The 21,332-nt window shown below is 41.4% G+C and overlaps 1 protein-coding gene across 7 annotated transcripts in view; it reads right to left on the bottom strand.

The window, feature by feature from the left end:
* Positions 1–2,407: 2,407 nt before the first annotated feature.
* SEC24C (SEC24 homolog C, COPII coat complex component) overlaps positions 2,408–21,332 on the bottom strand; it is a 37,368-nt gene continuing 18,443 nt past the window's right edge. For 4 of the 7 annotated variants that reach the window (XM_056351634.1, XM_056351635.1, XM_056351633.1 and 1 more), the window contains 18 exons: positions 20,540–20,608; positions 18,668–18,779; positions 17,739–17,866; positions 14,923–15,061; positions 12,887–13,002; positions 11,092–11,216; positions 10,631–10,822; positions 9,562–9,655; positions 8,296–8,412; positions 7,607–7,777; positions 7,122–7,218; positions 6,685–6,830; positions 6,058–6,196; positions 5,126–5,244; positions 4,572–4,751; positions 3,733–3,927; positions 3,238–3,327; positions 2,408–2,784 (listed from right to left, as the gene is read on the bottom strand). In XM_056351634.1, the coding sequence (XP_056207609.1) occupies positions 2,644–2,784; positions 3,238–3,327; positions 3,733–3,927; positions 4,572–4,751; positions 5,126–5,244; positions 6,058–6,196; positions 6,685–6,830; positions 7,122–7,218; positions 7,607–7,777; positions 8,296–8,412; positions 9,562–9,655; positions 10,631–10,822; positions 11,092–11,216; positions 12,887–13,002; positions 14,923–15,061; positions 17,739–17,866; positions 18,668–18,779; positions 20,540–20,608 (2,370 nt within the window). In that variant the 3' untranslated portion in view covers positions 2,408–2,643. The remainder of the gene's footprint in view (positions 2,785–3,237; positions 3,328–3,732; positions 3,928–4,571; positions 4,752–5,125; positions 5,245–6,057; positions 6,197–6,684; positions 6,831–7,121; positions 7,219–7,606; positions 7,778–8,295; positions 8,413–9,561; positions 9,656–10,630; positions 10,823–11,091; positions 11,217–12,886; positions 13,003–14,922; positions 15,062–17,738; positions 17,867–18,667; positions 18,780–20,539; positions 20,609–21,332) is intronic. The other 3 variants (XM_056351636.1, XM_056351637.1, XM_056351638.1) reach the window with 3 other exon arrangements.

The raw sequence follows: 21,332 nt of genomic DNA, 5'->3' as shown, positions 1-21,332 counted from the left end.
ATATTAGCAATGTTTGTCTTGTACTTTCATACAGGTTGTTGGAAGGTTATCAGCAAATCGTACAGCATCACCGTTCCAGCCTACAGCCAAGTTATACAGCCCGTTCGCACTGAAACTTGTTTTTGCAATTGGTACCCCCCCCTCAAAAAAAAACAAAACACAAAAAAAAAACCCAAAACAGCACAAAAGCAGAACAAAACCAAACCAGCCTCCGCCCCAGCTTCCTTGCCACCTTAACTCCGACACAGACACTCTAGTTCTCTGAAAAATTAAGACTGCGGACGCCTTTCGGTTCACACCGTCACAAGGTAAGGGCAGCACCTGCCAAATCAGATCCAACACCCCGCACCGACCAGACTCCAGCTGTGTCTGAGAACAGGGAAATCCCTTTGCAAAAGTGAAAGGTCAGATGGGGCAGAAAGTTAAAAAAACAGTCACCGAAGCAAAGCAACACTGAGATTAGGCGGCACCTTCTGCCTGTTGACTCGCCAAGTTTATCATTCGGTGTGAATAAGGAGAAAAAAGAAAACAAAAAACTGAACTTGGTCAGCGGAAGTTTGGACTGCAAAGGATCAACTGGCTAGACTCCAGCCCTTCCCCCCTTCCTCCCTCCCGCAAAATACAGGGTTTGGAAAAATAAGCAGTGTTTATTTACTAACAATGACATAAAATACATCTTAATATATTTTTATTTCTTTACAAATTAAAAGATGCATTGGAAAAACAAGTGAAGAAAAATGAAAGGTTCATTTATGATTTCATTTCCACCCCCACACCCCCCAGTATTAATACTAGAAATTAGTATTTGTGGAAGCCTGTGGTTGCTGTGCCTCAATATTCCTGGGAAGATCTTTCCCACCCCCACCCCCGGTTAAAAATCCTCTGGGTTTATTTGGTTGGAGGCAGTATACATGGAGTAAAAAGTCAGCCGCATTCATACAAAAAACGCTGAAGGTTCTGTCAACTACATCTTGAAAGAGTTTCTCCATGACAATTTTCATATTCCCCTTTCTGTGTAGTGATGGGAGGGAAGACAAACTAGCAGCATTAGAAGAAAAAATGGATTTATCTACATGCTACAGGATACGGAACTAAAACCACAGCCAGATATTTTTCTGATCTTCACAAGGACTTTCAAATATCAAACCCAGATCACATGTTCTCTAATCCACCCACATTCTTCCTTCCACTTCTAGTGCTATTGGTAGCTTCAACTCCTGCGTACGGTAAGAACACTTGCTCAGCGTTCAAGCTAAAATATACAAGCCCCCTTTCACAAGTGAATAAACAAAGCCCTTAGAATTCTGATTTTGATTTACACTTGCTCCCTCTTCGCAGGAGTCTTCTCATCCCCCCTTGAAGAATGGAGCAGCAGAGTGGCCAAAGTGGATGGATTAATCTGTCTGAGGTATTTTAATTTAACAAACAGGTTATAAAAAGGTTTTGTGCAAGCTGATCAGTAGGTAGAATGGGGGAGGGTATAAACATCCAGTAATGAAACTCTTCACTACGGCCCCAATGCTTTCAATAACTGCAATTAGGTACCTGCGATACCTACTACAGTACGCTCTAAATCTCAAGTTTTCTTATCCCCTTCCCTTATGTTCCAGGGTACAAAGGAATCTCAAATTTGCATCAGTATAAATCAAATTCCAGCTTGTTCGCTACGATTCACAATAGTATGGTTGAAAGTGGCCACTTCCTTATCATCTAGATCCTACACAGCCCCACATCACCTCGTTAGAAGTATTTTCTGCTTAAGGTTAAGAGGCTTTTGTCCCCACCATCTGGACAGGTAAGCTCTGCAGGAGAGGCCACGGAACATGGGTCGGGTAGGACACGCAGCGCCGTGCGATGAGAAGGAAAGGAGTTAGCACACACGCCGGCAGGAAGCGCCGCCTCTGCCCCCACGCTGCTCAGCAGCTTTCGGTTGCTGCTCTCTGAACTGTTACTGCCTCACAGACCTGCAGACACTACAGCACCGGGAGGGCCCTGCTGCCTCCTGGCTTACCGCTCTTTCCCTTTTCAGGGCTTCCCGGTCCAGCCAGCCACGCGGCACCCCGCTGCGCTGCCACCTCACAGGTCCCTCTGCAGAGACGACACGGAGCGCTTGGCTGCTCCAGCTCCCATCACCTGACCTGCCTCTTGTCCTCCCCACTGCGCATCCTCTTCACACCTGGAGCACGCACACGCGCCCATACAAACACACAGCAACTACCAGAAGTTTTGAAGAGTTATCGCTTTTTCACCTGATGTCGAATCATGTACAGTGAACTGAAAAAAAACCCAAAAAACAAACTACATTCATTACGACAGGATTAGCGAGCATGGGGTGGGGTGGGGTGTGAAGTCCTGCCAAGCACAGGAAACAATTTAGATGCAGGTAAAAGACCTGGTATCAAAGGCCTTTTTTTTTTTTTTTTCTTTTTTTTTCTTTTTTATTTTAGCCCTCACCAGGAAAATTTTTCATCTCTCTTACGGGACTGGGAGAGGTTGAAAGGATTTCTGCTTATGCAATGTGTATTAAAAATTATGGAATTGTACAGATTTCTATGTTGTCCTTTTTGAGGGCGCTGGGCCTTCTGATCAGGTCATTAGTGGAGACCAAAATGTCACTGCTGAGCTCCAGCACCGCTCCCTCCTCTAGCTCAGTAGCTGCCGAATCTCCTTGTGCATGTGACACAGGAAGTCCACGTATGAAGCGCCCCCACTCAGGCTCTTGTCCTCCACTAGGAAGTGTTTGAACAGCATTTCCAACTTATCTTCTTGCTTCACAATTATTAACTACAAAAAACCAAAAGAACAAAACCAACAGTGAGTTGTTAGCAGAGTTAACGCTTTTGGAAAAAAAGAGCAGAGCGCTAAACAGCTCAAAAATCCAAAGCCGGGTAACTGGAATCAACGGGAATCACAGCATATGCGGGCTTATGTGCTTTGACTCCTGTAACTAAGCTGCGTGAGGTGTCAATCCCTTCTAAATAGAAGGAAAATAAGTGTACGTTGTTTGTGCAGTAGTATATCACAATAGGTCTGAAAAAAATTAGTTTTATAACTATGGTAGGCACAGAACTCCAAAACCAGTATCAAAACTCTTTTCAGATCCTTGAAAACTTTACGTTTGAATCACATTTATGAGACTAGGAGGACCAAGCTCAGCGCTGCAGCGTTACCAGGCATCAGCCGCTCTGCTAAAAGGGAAGGGCATTTAAAGCTACGAACGCAGGGCAACATTTTTACCTTCATGTAGCGGGATCTCTGCATTTGAAGCATGTTAATAATAGATCGTACTTTCTTTGAAAAGGGATTTTCCAAGACAGGCAGGGTACTCTGGAACGAAATACATCCAATCCCCATTAAGCAGGCGAAGCAGAGCAACATTAAACAAAAAACACTCAGCAGCTTTGTCATAGTACGTAAGGTTAGAGATACCCCCGCTACCATCCAGTCTCTTTGACCTCAACTAGTGAAAAGAGAATAATCACACTGCATCAGAATTAAAGGTCAATTGTTCATTTCATTTACATATCAGCTGCTCTTCTCACTATAACGCTAGGGAAAAGCACGGCCAACACGCCCAGACAGCGACATTTCCACCAGTGTCACACCCCTGTGCTTTTCTTGTTCCTAGTACAAAAAAATTTAACACTATTTTCTCAACTTGGCTTCTCACTGTTTATAAAGTTTTGGGCCACTATCACAGACGCTAGGCTCCCGTACCGCCATCCAGCTCACCAAGGCGCTGCTGATCTGGCCGAAGGACGACACGCCAAAGAGGTTCTGGATCAGGCCCTGCTGCACGTTGACTCCCACCCACACGAAGATGTTCAGCCCGTTCTCCAGCAGGTATATGTCACCCTTGGAGAGACGTTCTTCTGAGTTCCGGATTGCTGGTGGCAAGGAGTCACTGTCAACATCTGCTTTGGTCTGCTTTACAGTGAAATGAATTAAAACAATAAAATCAAGATTATGAAACAAGAACTTCTGAAAACATCCTGAAAATTTCTGCCACTAAGGCCCCAATGGTTTTCTCATTTCTAAGACTCCTAAGACTGCAACAGCTGGGACTGAAGTATCACTCCCCAGCTCAGTTTTCTTACTGAACGTGACACAGAAGCAGATCAGAGACCCCTGGTCAGCCAAAGAGAACACACGGCTTCTGTGAAATGACTCTGCAGTTCCACCATTGCCTCCTGGCGTAGAAATGTAATTAGTTGTTAGTGTTACTCCAGCGACTATGGTACTGCAAAGTCAGAGTAGTACTTCAAGTTTTGCTGCAACGATGAAAATTACTACCTGAAGTTACAAGAAGTTTTAGGATTTTTAAAAGACTATGAAATTCCAGAGTCAAAAGCTGTCATCCTCACAGCTCAGGAAAAAAAATCCCCCAGAAAATTCACAAGATGCAGTAATGCGTCTGCCCCTGAGTGGAATTAAGTGAAATCTCCCAACAGATGGCAGATCCCAAATCCTTCTCCAATCGCTTTCCCTTGCTGAAACACAAACGCCAACCCTTATGACGAGTCAAGACAACAGCAAGTCTCTAGTAGTACAAATACCCCTGAATTACTCACCAGGGGCAGAAGCCTGGGATAAAAGAAAACGTTTGTTTCTGCCACATCCATGGATGTGACTAACTGACGAATGTAGGCACGGTCATCTGTTGTGACCTCCGGAGCGGGCTGAAGGACGTCACTCTTCAACACACAGTTCAAGTACACAGGAAGCAGCTTCATGCATTCAGGGAGGATCAGCTACAAGGCACAAGCAGACAAAGTCGGTCAGCTGTCGTGCTGAATAAGCTTAGGTTGGACAAAACGAGGCTTGCGTGAACCAACAAGGTGTGGTTTAGCTGTGAGGGGTAAAAGCAGAGAGTCTAATTCTATCATGGACTTGCAAAAGGAACATAGAACTTTTCCCTGGAGTGCTTCCTGGGCTCCAGACACGTGTCCAAGAAACCATTCTCAACTGCAGTTTTACTTGCAGTCTCTCTACATCCCCGAGTCTTCTCTTTGCAAATTTCTGCCGAGCAAAGCAATTTCTTTTTTTGAGTAGGCTAGGTAGGGGGAAGCTCTCATCACCTTTTAACACCTGAGCCTGCGATTCAAGCAAGAGCATTGGAGTTTACCTGGCCAGCAGAAGAGGGACTAGCACAGTTCTTTCGATAGCAAGCTAGAATCTGGGCACACTGGTTGATCAGTGCATCTCGTACAGTCTTCACTGGACTACTCAAAACTCCACGATATGCTGCACAGAAGAGGAAAGAGATGGACAGCTATCAAGTGATTGCTCATTAAGAGTAAACAAAATCCAACACTACTTCCACAAAGTAAATCTAAACAACTATCGTTTATGAAGGTCTTTTTTCCCTCTCCTTCAAACCTGTGGGAAAGAGAGAGGACACATTCCTACTGAAGAGCTGAACAAGCTCATTTACTCCGTGTTATTACATATTCTTCAACTCTTTATTTCCCAGGTACTTTAAAATACACTTCATCATGCTTAAAAACATGGAGTACTATAAAAACTCCTTTAATAGCCTGGCCATCCTTCTTTAATGGACTGAAAATTGACCATTCCTTAAATTTTAACGGTGATAAACATACATAGCTCTCAATCTCTGCTGGATTTGTAGGCTTTTACTGCAAACTAGAAAGGGTAAATGGGGTACAAGGCATAAAAGAATGATATTTAACACAGATCTATGAGCTAAGGCCACTGTTTCCTATTCCCAGAGCAAAATCCTGGAACATTTCAAGAACATACTAAACCGGTCCAAAAGTAAATACAAGGATGAATTCAGACAGCTGTCAGCACACGTCTCTATTAAAAAAGACAAGAATTTGTACGAAGGATAAGCCCACACCATCTATCTGTAACCCTCATCCTAAGCAACAAGACTATCGTGCCGACTTCGTGCTCTTCCTCATAAATGACTGAGCTGTCAGGATTGCCGCCTGGCATTTGATGGAAAGAGAACAAACAGGTGTCAAGTGGATGACAACAGGCATTTTAACAGCAGTTAAAGGTTGCAACGCTTGTTACTATATTTACCCTTACCGTATTTAGCCAAGTAATTGATGAGCGTGTCTGTCTCACAGTTTCGATAGAGGTCAGCAAGCTGTGTGCAACAGTTTAAGGAGAGGTTGTGAATGCGGAGTCGTCGCTGTCCTGCACAACTTGTATACAACAGCGCACACTGCAAGAGACAACAACGCCAGGATACAGAAAAATGAGGTCCTGCTGCAGTAAGAAAGGCAGGGTCTGAATATACTTTATTAAAAACTAGGTCTTAGATGCCTAAACGAGTAAGATAATTATGTAAAAGACTGGCATGGTAAGCTAAAAGCATATGCTAAGAATCAGGGTCCATGACAGATAACAAGCAGCAATGTCAGCAGTTTGTATTAAGGGAACTAACCGGTCTTGGAAAACAGAATGTAGTTTCAAGTAGTCTAGGTCACCCTGAGAACAAGTATGCTGAAAGGTTAAGACTATCGTAAGGGGCAGAAAGAAAGAACAAACAGTTCCTTGAAGGAGTGTCTCATAACCCAGTTCTGAGTGATGTCATCCTTGTCTGCAACCGGCATGCTCCCCAGCTGAGATTCGGTTCCACCTTGGCACAGTTTTGTTGACAATTCTGAACTGTCAGCTCACATCTTTCTCCGAGAAAGCCTCCCGCCTCACCTGAAGGAGCGCACCACTGTCTTCGCTCAGTTTGTCATCGTGCTTGAATTCCACCGTGATTGTTTTATCACAGTCCAAACCTGCCATCTCTACATCTGTTGTGTTGCTCATATAGAAGGCTCCAAAAAAGTCAGTTGCTCGAATACCTAAAAAAAAATTTAAAAACCAAGCCAATGTGAACCGCAATTCTCAACAGAAAAACAAGACAGACTGCTTTTGCAGCCCTGAAAATTCTGTTATCAGTGACAAAAAGTTATCACGACAGATTTTAGCAGGGATCTTTCCTCAGTCTTGACAAAAGTCTTAGAATTTCAAAGCTTCAGCAGAGCTTTTTGCATAGCTTAGCCTCAAGATGTTTTAAATCAGTGAGAAATCTGTTACCTCCCATATGACATGCTTGAAGTGGTCAATTTAGTAAGACTTATCCTAACACCCACCTGTGCTTGTGCGCACTCTCATTACAGCATCAAATCCCACTTCTTTCTGCACATCTCTTCTCAAGTCATTCAGGAACCTATCCTGGTCTGTCTCCAGCTAGAACACAAGCAATAATTCAAGTTTCACACTCCCATAAACCAGAGCTGCTCCATAAACCATAAAGTAATTTAAAACCAGATACTGTCTCCTGCAGTCTAACTCTAAAAATCGGCCATCATACAGAGCTCAGTGCCCTGCTAATGAAATATTGTGCTGAAAGGTAACAGCATAGCTCTTCTTGTTGTTGTTTTTGTTATTAATAGATATTTTGCATAAAGAGATAAAGCTAACAAAATCATTTTGGTAGAAGTCTTGAAATTTAAGCAGGAAATTCATTTCCAAAGAAGTATTTGTTCACTATTGTTCACACTATGAAAAAGAACTCTTACCTAAACAGGAATTCTTATTTAGATCCAATACCAGTCTGAGCCAATGCGTCTCTTACCTGGAAATAGGCATACTTATAAATGGAGCCTCCCGTCTGGTAGGTTACTACGCCTAGTGTCGCCACATCCAAATACTGGTTTGGAAACAGGAACAGATCCACACAGCAGCCCTGGGCCACACAATCCTTGGCCAGGTTGTTGTAAAAGCTTGTCTGTGGTTGAAACAAAGTCTAAAAAAGGAAGTCAGAGGCGAGATCAGAAGTTTGTGGTAAGAAAAGGAAAGCGAGATCCAGTTTAAAATCCCAGTCAATATACTTTTATACTTTGGGTTTCCTTTTGCAGAAATTAGGATCATACAAATTCTTCCTGACCCTGCCTGCAACGAACTGTTGCGTATTACAAAAGTTACAAAAATTACAAAAGTCTTGCTTTAACTGTTAAGTCCAGCACGTTTACTTTAACCCAGCTACAGTATTTTGTCCTGTATAAGTATCTAGGTCTGTCTCTTCTTGTCCTCGCACCAGAGCTGGCCTTATGATATTGAAGTCTACACAGCTCTGCCCGAGAACAGAAGATAGAAGTGCAATGCTATAAGATACTAGCTGGGATGGTTACATGACGTGCTACCCTTATAATTTTTTTTAATGTTGCTTCAGAGTTATTTTAGCTTGTAAAAAGTATAATATAGACCTGTTATGCAAGCATCATGCAAGACCTGTTATGTAAGTATCATGCATGTCAGTATTACCTTCTCCTTGTCTGTGTTGATCAGTTTCTTATCATCCCTGTTCTTTAGCTTCCCTGGGGCCTCCGCGATGGGCAGAGAGGTGTGGAAAATGAAGAGCTTGCCAGCACACTCAGCTGCCTGCAGGAAAGCGAGTGCAATAGCGCAGGTTAGAAACATTTCTAAAAACTGTAAAGGAAAACACGATTCAAGAACAAGCAACCTCTTTAGTTCTTTATGTCAGGAAGGCGCTCCATCATGCGCACCAGCTCGGTGATCACTCGGTTACTGCAGCAGTGTCCCACTCAGGGAGCACAGCTTACTGGTCAGTTACAGGAAAGCAAGTTTCAGTTTTACTGGACTCGTGCTGGTTCCCTGGCAGGGAGAAAAGGACCGGCTCCAGGGGGGCACAGAGCAGTGAGCAGGACTCAGCTACAAAAGGTTTTGTGCAAACACATTACAGTGCTTTCTTCTCTAATTTGCACCTACTGAGTGTGTGGAAAAGAGTCACAGAAATGTCAGAGAATTTTCTAAGCTGAGCTTCAACGATCATTAATTTTAAATCAATATCCTGTGCCAACACTAGCCAATGTTTCTAGTAGGTTATTTTCTCTGACATGCAGTATGGAAACAATCAGTAATTTATATTATTTCTTTACTGAACAATTGTCAGCAAAATCGAGTTTGAGACTTCTAAGAACTTACATGACAGACAAATAGAGCCATGTGAACAGTTTTGGACGGAATCATACAGGCAATCAATTCAATCAGTATATGCAAGTTGGTTGGAGTCAGACATGCATGTAATTATCTGGATGAAGTACTGGAGTGGAAGAACTTTTGGAAAGGTTTACGTGGTTAGCACTTTGTTGCGGGCAACTTTAACAGATAGCATGCTCTCCTTTTATTTAAGGTTATACCAGAGCTTCAAGCCCAGGATGAGAAAGACACCGTGTTATAGAACTCCTCAATGAGACATGACAGACTTCAGCACTTTTGTAGGGTCTATAAACTGTTCAAAGCAAAACCCAACCAGGTAGCTGAGAGTAAGCCACACATCTTGTACTTTGAGCTGAAATTGTTAAGAAAACCAGCTGGGTAAGGAACAGATAAATCCAGAGGCACACGCACTTGGAAGAATGAATCAAGTACTTCCTACACGCAGCACATCTACCACAAGGCAGCTTACAAAAAAAGGTTCAGAATTGTCTTACTAGCATGTGTTAGCAGAATGTGAACTTCAGAGTACTCTGTCTGAAAACAATTTGCCATGACAACACGTTTACTAACCTTCAGCGCCTCCAGCCCTGCTTGAATCACAGGTGCAAAAACTGTTTCTGTTTCTCTTGTGTCTGCAAACATTTCTGGAATCTGATCCAGCAAACTAGCAAAGAACAAGAAAAAAAAAAGAGGAAACCCAAAATCCAATTAACTGGAAAAGCCACACAGTTACAATCGATGACCCGAGACTGTGGTGTCTAAACAGAAGTCCCCAAAGTGCCTGTGACTGAGTAATTTTTACAGGATCTGGCATCTCATCACTATCTCTGACAAAAAAATGTTGCTTCGCCAGCCCTCACTGCCTTCTCTCACCCATATCCTCTGTGCTTGCTGTAGAGCCCCAAATGGTGCCTACTGCAACAGCTCTTCTGTATTACTTCTCTTTTAATATATTCCAATATATATTGGTAAGTAAATTCTAGGAAAGACTAGCGACACTTGGCCTGTTTCCCAAGCATCCCATGTGCCAAAGATTAATAGGTTTAAAGCCAGAGTTTTGTATTTCTGCTTGTTAACGCACTACAAAACAGGCTAGAAATTTTCTTTAAAAACATGCAGCACCAGGTCGAGTTCCCAAAACGTAGTTAGCTACACATCATGGTTTAATTACACTTCAAATACCATGTTAAACAGTTTGCCAAGACTTTTATAATTGCTCTTTTTTTCTTCTAGATTTTATCGTCTCTATCCCACTCATTCGATTTTCTTCACAGAAGCAAAAATCAGACATCGTTGTCTCCGTTTAAGGCAACTGCCTAAATAACTGTAAAGACAGTGATTCAGTAGTCTCAGGACTTTTCCTTGGCATCATTCTAGTTGTGTTTTCTTTTTTCCCAGAAATGCCCTTCTGCATTAAATCCCCTTGATATGTACCTTCTGCTAAGCCAGACTAGGAGCCAAATATGCCCTTTACCCCATGAATATTCCCATTCTACTTTGCCAGCTTAACCTCAAAGAGTATAGGAAGTTAAAATACATGGAGTGACTTCTAGGTGAGTAACATGACAAATATTCACACAACACTCAAATCTGCCAAAAAAGTAATTTACTACACACACTGTAAATCAGTTTCTATTACCTGGCAATAACCGTCCTGGATTCATTCACGTTCACCAGAAAACCGTCAAGGAGTGGCACAAACATATCTGCCACATCTGAAACAACCATCATTTGTGGCTGTGCCAGGGAGCTCTTCACGTTATAGAAGTGTAACACTTTGTTGTAGGTGACAAAGCCTACTCGAATGGCTGATTCTTCCATGTTGCCCTCCCTGTAAGAGACATACTTGCCTTCACATCTAAGTAGATAGTGAAATCATTACACAGAACCCAACACAATAAGGGATAAGAGAAAAATGAAAGGAAGAAAAAAATATTTTCACCTAGAAAGGTATCCATAAAGATGTTCTGCTTGGCCTTTTTCTGAAGAAAAGCTTGACAGGATTATCAAGTATTTTTTTATTTTCTAGCTTTTTTAAAAAGGGAAAAAGTGACAGTTTTCCCCATTTTGACTGGCTACAGCGCTACACATTATACCTACCTGGGCAGGTAATTTAGGAGTGACTTTAATTCTTCACATATTAGCCTCACTAAGCCACTCTTCACAGCATTGTAAGACACATCAATCATGAAAATGAAAGCAGGTGGACTGGGAAACTTGTTGTTCTGTGGAAGAGAAGGAAGAAGTCACATTACATCTCTGTAACATGGGCAGATGAACGCTGGTCAAAGCTCTAACAGCTTTCACGCACTTTTCTACTTATAAGCAGCAGTTGTTTCTTCAGATCATTCTCCCATCCCTGCCCACCTAACAGACATACAAGCACACTGTGCTTGAAACGGGCTGGTATGACATGCCCTAGACTGGTTTTGCTATTGCTGAGCGAAGAACAGGCTGGTTATAAATAAATTATAGAATCATTTAGGTAGGAAAAGACCTTTAAGATGGTCAGGTCCAACCGTTAACCCAGCACTGCCATGGCCACCACTAAACCATGTCCCTAAGAAGTGCCACATCTATGTGTCTTTTAAAGACCCCCAGGAATGGCGACTCCACCGCCTCCCGGGGCAGCCTGTTCCAGTGCCTGACCAACCGTTCTGTGAAGAAATTTTCCCTAATGCCCAACCTAAACCTCCCCCGGCACAACTCAAGGCCACTTCCTCTTGTCCTATCGCTTGTTACTTGGGAGAAGAGACCGACACCCATCTCACTACAACCTCCTTTCAGGCAGTTGTAGAGAGCAAGATGGTGTCCCCTGAGCCTCCTTTTCTTCAGACTAAACAACCCCTCAGCCGCTCCTTGGAAGAGTCGTGCCCTAGACCATCCACTTACATGACTCAGCCAGATAGGGAAAGCAGACAGGGAAGTTTCCTGCCAGTTCTCAAGACTTCGGAATACAGCCAGGCTTGTTATAGGTGATTTCATCAACATAAAGCAAAATATTTTCCTCTCTGAGAACTGCAGACTTTCCCTTCTACTTAAATATCAGGTTTGCTTTGGGAAAGAAAAATTTGTTTCGGGAAAAGTCTTCTGAAGACTATATGTCATACCAGAAGAAGTGCACAGAACAAAAGCAAAACAGAAGAACTTTCAAAAAAGCTGGGAAGATAACACCTTGTTCGAATTAAAAATGCTTCTTACACTGTTAGAAACAAGATAATGTTTTTTTCCGTTAACGCAGAGTAAAGATGAGGCATCAGAAAGTAACCAGTATAAAGCTGCAACACTTGAGACATCTATTTTCCCCAGCATTTACTTCGGCAGAGATGTAAGTTGCTTTAATAAACACCTTGCATATTTTTCCTATTCCTTAGAAGTTTATTATTAAAGTATTTTAATTTTAATAATATCTGACAATATATTTTTTATATATATATACGACAATAATCTCACAATATATTATTTCCACACTATTCTTGTGTTTTTAACCACTATGCCTGTACTTGAAATTTAACTTCAATAGATAAAGACTCTCTCAGGCCAAATTGTACCTCTCCTACCTTCTCCTTCTGCCCCAAGGACTACTGCAAGAGCGTCCCTCCTGCAGAACTGCTAAGGTAACAGCAGCTATAGCTGCTGATACAGCTCCAGAAGACAATGACAGAGGCAGCTATAATAAAAATGATGTCATGTGTGATCAAAACCTGCTCTACTTTGGGAAGTAATCAGACAAGCACATTATTTTGCATAATGAAGTCAGCTGAATTAATGCTGTTAATTATCTCTGCCAGCTAGAAAGCAGCCTCAGACAATTCATGTCATTCTTACTTCTAGGAAAATAGATTTTTCATTTAAAAGCAAAACAAAATACAGTAATAAACACATACTACTGTACCTTGCAATAGTCAACTGTTGCTAGAAACTCGTAAGACCCCAGTGATAACTCAGGTCGGTCATAGAAGTCCACTCGCTTTCCAGTATGATCCAAATGCTGGAAGTAATGAGGTGGCACTGGGAAAGGAAAAATCAAGTTCACTGACACAGCCATGACAACCACAGTGACTAGAGAGCTAGCAGGACAACAGCTGTTCCAACTCCAGGAAAGCTAGCTAGCACTGTGCTAGCATGCAAGTATTACTAAAAATATTAATGCAATTTAAGAGCATCATTAAAGTCAAATAATGCAGACAAACTGCTTCCAGTCTATTCTACGCACCAGGTGGCACACTGTATAGCCACTATTGTACTTTTCTTGAATGTCCTTTGCATTCCCATTTGACCTTTCATATCAGAAATGTCACTACAACACACTCTTAGGATGCTTCTGAAGTATTTAGTCCAAAGGTAACATGTAACAATCTTTTATAAGTAGCAACAAATGATTTTATTTGGAGTTTGAGGCAAAGTACAGGTACAATGTTCCTGACTCAATTCAGGGTAACTGAAAGATTGAGCTCCTTATTTTGCTATGAGTCAGCTTCTCCCTTCCCTTCCCATGCTGCACAAGAGTAAAAGTCTTCCAGAGGCTGCCATAATCCTTTTGTCAGAATAGACAGGGCACTTCCTACAGCGTGATGTAAAGCATTAGGAAGGAGGAAGGAACCAGAAGTATAACCACGTGCCCAGTGCCCATTACTTTTGTGCTGGTACCTAGCCCAAGCGGGAGTTAAGCTAAGCTTTTACCCACAAAAGTCAGCTGCAGAAACAAAGAAAGCATTTCCCTTGGCCCCAAGAACTACCACGACAGACTGTCCCCCTGGAGAATTGCTAGTGTGATAAAACTTATTCCAGCTATAGCTGCCTATATAGCTCCAGGGGAGAACAAAAAATGACATCATTTGTAACGATAAAATTCACCACCTTTAAATTATTCTAAACATTCACATTTTCAACAGTTCAAAAGAAAACAAAGTGATATCATAAAGACTATATATCACTTATCACTCTTCTCCTCTCCAAGGACACATCCAGTAGGAGCTAATTACGCCATTGTTTTTGCAGAGAACAAAAATTGTCCTCGAGTATCAGGTACAACTATATTGTACTTTCACAGCATTGCTTTCATCAGCAGTCTGAGCGTCCCTCCCTTTCCTGCCCCTGCTCAGCTGTCACAGGTACAGCCATTCATGCAGCTGCTGAGTGAGCAGGGAATGCACGCAGGCTGGAAATCACCAGACAAAAATGTTTTTTTAAAAGTTGGCCATTTCTAACCCCCCATCAGCTTCCCACCTTGGTTTGTACAAACAGTTGTACAGCATAACTGAGGTGATAAGAACAAACAGTCCATTAAAAGCCACTAGTGCTACCAAATGAAACACTCAATACATCACTCTGAAGTTTGTTGCACCTTACATTCCATCGTGACTTCAAAACAAATCTACAGATGTCATGCTGTGAGCAGCACAGAGTGACCTCTGCTTAAAAAAAGCATGTTTTATATTAATTTAGAAGAGCAACTAAGGTTAACTGGCATATATACTGAGCATTCCTCTTCAGCTGTAGCATATTTGGCTGCAAATTCACCTCTAAGTAGTGTTTAAACAGGCTTTGTGAGCAAAAAAAAATAATCTTAACTGATGATATTGACTAGATGTACATCTCAGTAAATGAGAAATGACAAATAAATAGAAAAATGTTAGTTTGAAATACCCTAAGAAAACACCATAAATAAATAAATTTTTCAAGCCACAATACGAGTACCTCATGTTAAAAATTTGGTACAATAATACTGCAATGGATAAGCACCTACTTAATTCAAACATAATTTCAGAACTGAGCACCGAACATGTTTTATAATGAATTTTTTTAAGGACTAAACACACATCAAAGCAAGTATACATTATATATGATCACAACATGGTACACATTTACTTGCTTGCATCTTGTTCAAAGATCACTCCAATAGAGACCGATTTCCAGAAGAAACCTTACCCTCAGTGACACAGCTGCAGAAACAACACTGGAACCTCCTTCCACCCTCAATGAATTGCATAAAAGGGCACATGTAAGCCTTGCACCTATTGCATCGGACAGGGCCGGATTCTCCATGGTCTACCAAATAAGGAAGGGTCTGTGGAAGCAGGGGAAAAAAATTAAAAGTAAGATCACATGATGATGAGAAAGCAGCAACCACACAAATTGCAGAGCTTAGAACTATCTCCCCATACATTGCATAGGGTTTAGCTGTGGGAGAGAGTGCAGGGGGTGGGAAAAACCTGAAGAAGAATTTTGTAAATGCTTTTCAACTCAAGCAGCTGAAAACTGCAGGTCTTTGTGGGCCGCAGTCATTAATGGGCCACCTTACTTACACACAAGTACTCCTGCAGGGTGCTGCACTACCTTACACGGTGCCTGCTTGAGGAGCACGAGCTCTAGCAGGAGTGCCACACTGCACCACACAGATGTATCCCAAGTGAACACCAAGGACCGAAGCCATGCAAAGAACGGCTGCGGTAACTTCAAGGGAGTGAGCACACAATTTACGTTTCACCACAGGCTGGCTGTTTTAAAAGCAACTCTTCACCTCATATTTTTCCCTTGTAAAAAGCGTTTTGACAAAACAGAAGCCAGTCATTGCATGCCATATATTCAACACCACAGCATCCAGGCTATCTTAAGACATTACAGCTGTTAAGATTTACTTTTTAAGTCCACCATGAAATACAATGTATCTGTAAGTTCTGCTTGTCTCAACCCCACTGTATAGCAAGTCCTCAAAAGTGTTACATAGTGATACTATTTTTGAACTCTTGCTGACAATGTATTCTTTCTGCACCAAACCAGGATAAGATACAGACAACTTCTGCAGCTTCTCAACCTTGGAATAAGCAGGAAGCACTTTAAAATTATTAAGACAGAACTTGTACAAACTACAAGCTGCATTCATAGTTCATAGCACCCTTCACAACTAAGAACCTAGCTCAAAAGAAACTTTTAACTACTTTTAAGCTTTCTGACACTAAAGATGTCCAGTCAACTCCCTCAGTCACCCTAAACCTCTGATCATGTTTAAGAGACAACATATTCATTGAGCAGGAGCTGAGCAAATGCTTTCATCACTTTCCCCCCCTCATGCCACAGATGTATCACATCTCTCATTCAGCTCCACTAATCATTTATTGGCAATGCCATGGTTCTGCAGCCGTGTTTCTCAGCTCCTATCACCCAGGCTGACCTCCTCAGAGGAAACAAAAATTTCAAGTTTTCTGATTGCCAGGTAATGTTGGTATTGTACTTCCACACAATACGTTTTATTCCACAGCCTCTCCTCCAATAACATGCACGCAAACAAGGGTGTTGTAAACATGCAGTGCTACGCACTTGTCACTGACCACTTACTCCCAAATGGCACAGCAACACTTCTGAAGCCTCAGAGCTTTGCTTTCTGAACCGTACATTATCACAGGGCAAAGGTATGCACCTGGCAACCAGGTGCTGAATTTTTTTTTATACATTCTGAATTTATCTGAATGCTGTACTTTCATGAGACACTTATCCTCTCATTACTGATATGTTAAGCTTTAGATCTATTTACAGTCTTATTGCAGCAAACAGCTGAGCCTTCATCTGTTGGAAGGGCCCCTCCACAGGGAGCTTGCCCTTGCTGTAAAGAACTTCCCAATGCTAGAACTGACACATCTCCAGGGCAATTATCCGACCATAGCCACGTTTTTTCTGGAGGTCACCAGTGGTTGTTCAAAGCATCAACACACCAGGAGACCTAACAACTAGTTGTCTGTAAAGCTTCTCTAAAAATGTGCACCTCCACAAGCCTCCAGGTTTCTCAAGTAAGACCACATCCTCCTGCGGTGCTCCTTTTAAACTCCAGCCACAATACCGAAGCACAGGAATTAACTTCACAACTTGGTTTTATCGCAAAACACTCTTCAAAACCCAAACCATAGTTTAGGAACACTAATGAAATGCATCAAGAAGAACATGCCCTTAAAAGCCCAGAGGCTATTCCTTTCCTCATCAGATGCTGAAATTAATTTTAACAGGGCACATAAATTTGAATACGTTTGCAGTATTAACAAGCATATTTATCTTTATGTCCCTGCTCCAAGCAGGCTAACACCACACAGTAGCCACAGTATTCAGAATATTCTATAAAATTTCTAGCTCTACAATGTTCTTGAAGCTTTCATGTTCTCAACAGCCAGAGTGGCTAGCTAGCCACGCATTACACCTAGAAGCAAGCAAGTGCTGTACAGAGCAAGGGCAGAAACAAAAGTGCAGCTCAGCAGCGCCCAGTCCTGAAGTCTTGCACTGTCATCCCACACAGCGCTGGGCATGCACGTGAGCATTAGACAGCTTAACCAGTACTGCTTGATACAGTCTCCTCTGATTCCACAACCTGACACCCTAGAAAACACTTAACATCAGTTATTAGTAACAATTTAAATACTTTAGGCCAAGCAAGAAATCGAGATCAACTGAAGCATACACACTTGTGACCATCCTAGTATTTTGGTCGTTTGGTCACAGTGCTTGACAGTTACTGTAAAAAAGCTGAAATTATGTTAATTTCATAATAAATGTTAAGTAACTGTTAAATGTTTTGAACACAACATTCTTCTCCCTTACATATCTCTACCACGTGCTTGTGGGAGAATCACTGTTTACCTAGTCTTCATTACCTAAACATTCCTTCTCACTGTATCTGTTAACCGCTGACATCTAACAGCATTCTTCTGACGAGTTCTGCGTGCACACAGTGCGTATGTAACTCTGTGTATGGTTCTCACCTCCTCGGGGGGTAGAGTAGCCAGTGGTTTTATGACAGCAGCTAGGGGAACTTGGGACTGTTTGGCCATATCTGAGGTGCAGGGAATATTGTAAGATGTGCATCTTATGTAGCGAGGGCTTGCGTTACCTGTGAAACAAATTTAAAAATCACCACAAATTTCAGTACAAGTTCATATTCAAGAACAGAAACAAATATACCTTTGTCTACGTTGTGAAGCCACAGAGACTAAGAGCTTATCTAAAGCCATCAATTAATTTCAATCTATGCAAACCCTGAATTCCAAACAAAATGCCTCTTTATGATCAATTACATATAATAAAAGCCCTTAAAACAAATTAACTTGACTTCACATCAACTTAAACCTCTAAAATGCCATTCCCGTTTCACTCTTTTGGCAGAAAACTCAACTCAAACATTTCTACTGTTTGACTTTGTAATTTTGGCTGTAGAATCAGATCACAAAGTTTTAACGGAGCTTTAAATCTCAAAAAACGCATGGGAAATTAGGAGATGAAATATCCTTTCTCTGTGAAGCCCATGGACCAACTGACACCCCAGTTGGTAAAAAAAAGTTCCCAGTCCAGTGCAAATGATCCTGCTAGTAAATTTCAGCTCTTCACTGATATTGCCTCTACAGAAGAGGCTTCATTTGTTGCTTTCTGATATCCCTGCTATTGCTAGTCCCAGGTACCTGCCCTGGAAAACATTTTTTACTTGCAAATTGTTTACTAGCTACCAAGCAATCAGGGGAATCTAAATAGAGATCAAATCAACACAGGACTTGAAACTAAACTCCTATTGGTAAAACATACATCACCAGCCACCAAAACAATTCTTCAAACTTCTCCTTTCAAGACACAGACATTTATGTCACCTGACTCTTTGGGGTTTGCATTTTGTGTGTTTAGGAAAAGAGAAATATTTTACCTTGATCCTTGACCAAGAAATTTGTAGTAACAAGAGGTGGAACCTGCCCTCTCACTCCAGTGACAAATGGTTCTGACCCACGGTTACTTCTGTCATCTTCAATCACTTGAATCTGAGATGGAAGACATCAGATTAATATTTGGAGGTTTGGTTTCCAAGTACTGTAAAATCCAAAACTTATCTGTAAGGCAGTGAAAGGGGGACCTGAGGAAAACATTACTATCTCTAAAAATAACAAGTCTAAAGCAAATAAGTTTTGTCAAGCAGTCACCTCTCAGTTTCATTTTGAATAGTACTTAATGGTTAACAATAAATTACAAGATGCAAATAGTATTTTTCCCCCAAGTATTTTGAATAGTAGCATATTTTGTGTTTTAAGGCCTGATCTGAACTTATAAAAGCCAAACACACACCAAGAAAGGAATTTTTGGTAGTATTCCCCTGTACACTGGTCCTAGCCACATTTAAATTAGAAACTTCTGTAAGCCTCAGGCTGAAGTTCTAGGGATAACCCAGCTTTTCCCTTCTGTTGTGTTCCCGCTGTTTTCATAGTATGTATTTATTTCTAACCACTAACTGACATAAGGACAGAAGCTTGCAGGGTCAAGTGGAAGTCTTCATTACTCCGTGGTGCTCAAGAGTTTGTGATTTGAATTGTGGGGATGCGGGAGGTGAAGTTTCAATAGACTTGTCAATGAATCAAACTTAAAACTTCAAAGCCAGTAAAAGTCTTAAATTTCTTAGTATTTCAATTTCTTCATTAATGCAAATACGCTAAGATGATGCAAATGCATGCAACAGTCTCACTTGACTAAAATATCCACTGACCTTTGCACAGGAACAGAAAATTATAGTTATACATAGTTGTAACTGTATTTCCATACTGGTGCCTGAATGAAAGCACTAAAGCTAGCAGTCATTCTTCTGATCTTATTTTGCCACCAAACACACATGCCTCTGCTTAGAATAAATTGTGAAATGCAGAAGTTTGCATGGCAAAACTTCCACTCTCTCACTATATTCCAAGTTGCCAGCAGAAAGCCTCCCATAACATCAGACAGCGACTACTCTAGGATAAATTTAGCCCCATTTCAAAAGTCTGCACACTGGCTGACATCGGTGATCTTGCTGCTGGTATCCGTTACATGACCAACTTCAACTAAACAAGGAGGAAGTGATACAAGGGTAAAAAAGTGGAATGTGATTTTTTATTTCCAATCCAAAAGGTAGCTGCTTTTTTCTTTCTTTAGGTAAGATTCTCTAAACAAACATAAAATTTTCAAATCCAAAATGTAACGGTTATGTATGAGCACAGATAATGACAGAATGTTTACAGCTCCCCATGCCTCATATTCATCTACTAGAATATTTATATTAGGAATTAACATCAAAACAAAACAGTTCATCTGCAATTTTAGAACTTCAAAGCATTAGCCCAGTACTAGTATATCAACAAGAACAGTAATCAAATACTGCTCAAAACTGGTAGAAAACATGACTAAAGGCTCATGCTGTGCGTATGTGAACTAGAGACACACATATGGACAATTACACTGATGGCTTACACTGAAAATGCCAGTTGGAATCTGATGAAGGAGATATTCTAAAGATCAGACAAAGCGAAGGGGAGACATTCTTCATGATCTGTTTCTGAAACGGTGCTTTTCTATTGCCTCACCATCACAGAAGAGAAGATTTTAACAACCTCTTGTGGTGCAATGTTACTCATTTTGATAAGGCAAGCAGAAGACAGCAAGGAAAGGATGAAGGATTAACGATGGAGGGTTAGTGAGGTGAAGTTCAGGTTTCAGGCATGCACAGATGGTCACCAACACACAGACTACAACTGACATAGATATATACAGCACTTACGGGACTAGGAATTGCATCTGGGTCTATTCTGTGCCTGGGTTTCTGCTGGGGTGGCAGCTCATTAAGTTGCTTTTTTAAAAAAATAAAGAGTGCCACAAAAAAAAAAAAAGAGAGAAGAGAATAATAAAACAAAAAGTAACAGCGTTACTTCTCTCTACTCAAACCTGCAGCACTGGAATTAGATACATTCAGACACTGCTTCATGCAACAAGAAACATGAGCTTCTGCAGCGTACCTTGCTCCCAAAACCAGCCTTTCCAGGATATGGGGCCTGGGCTCTGAACACATTGCTAAACAGAGGAGTGGCTCACGTGCTCATTTTGGTTAGAAATTGGGGATTTATGCTTTAAGAACATGCTAAAATTAAGGCACTGAACACAAGCCATTTGAGATCTCATTTAGTGGAAGAGAAGAAAAGCAGACAAGCAATTAGACTTCTTATATTCCAAAAAAAATAAATATGGTCATAAACTTTACATAAACCTGGAGTCTTAACAGATAATCTTTTCTGAATAGCCGTAACTTCTGAACAGCACCAGTCCAGATCTAAGATGTAACTCAAGAGTAAATTATTTATATATTTCTGAAGTCAACTGTAAGCACTGCCCTGCAAAGTTTTCCTGTTATCAAATGACTGTGGCCTTCTGAGACAGTAACAGAACCGCATCAGCAGCAGTGGAAGGAACAGCGCAGTAGAGCAGTAGCAATCATACTGCCAGGCTTAGTATTACTCAACATTGCTAACCATTACACATCACTGTGTATCCTTTCTCAGAACCTCAGCTCAAAGATA

Source organism: Falco biarmicus, chromosome 9 (assembly GCF_023638135.1).
Source record: "Falco biarmicus isolate bFalBia1 chromosome 9, bFalBia1.pri, whole genome shotgun sequence".
Lineage (NCBI taxonomy): Eukaryota > Metazoa > Chordata > Aves > Falconiformes > Falconidae > Falco > Falco biarmicus.
This window is presented reverse-complemented; position numbering and strand designations above follow the sequence as displayed.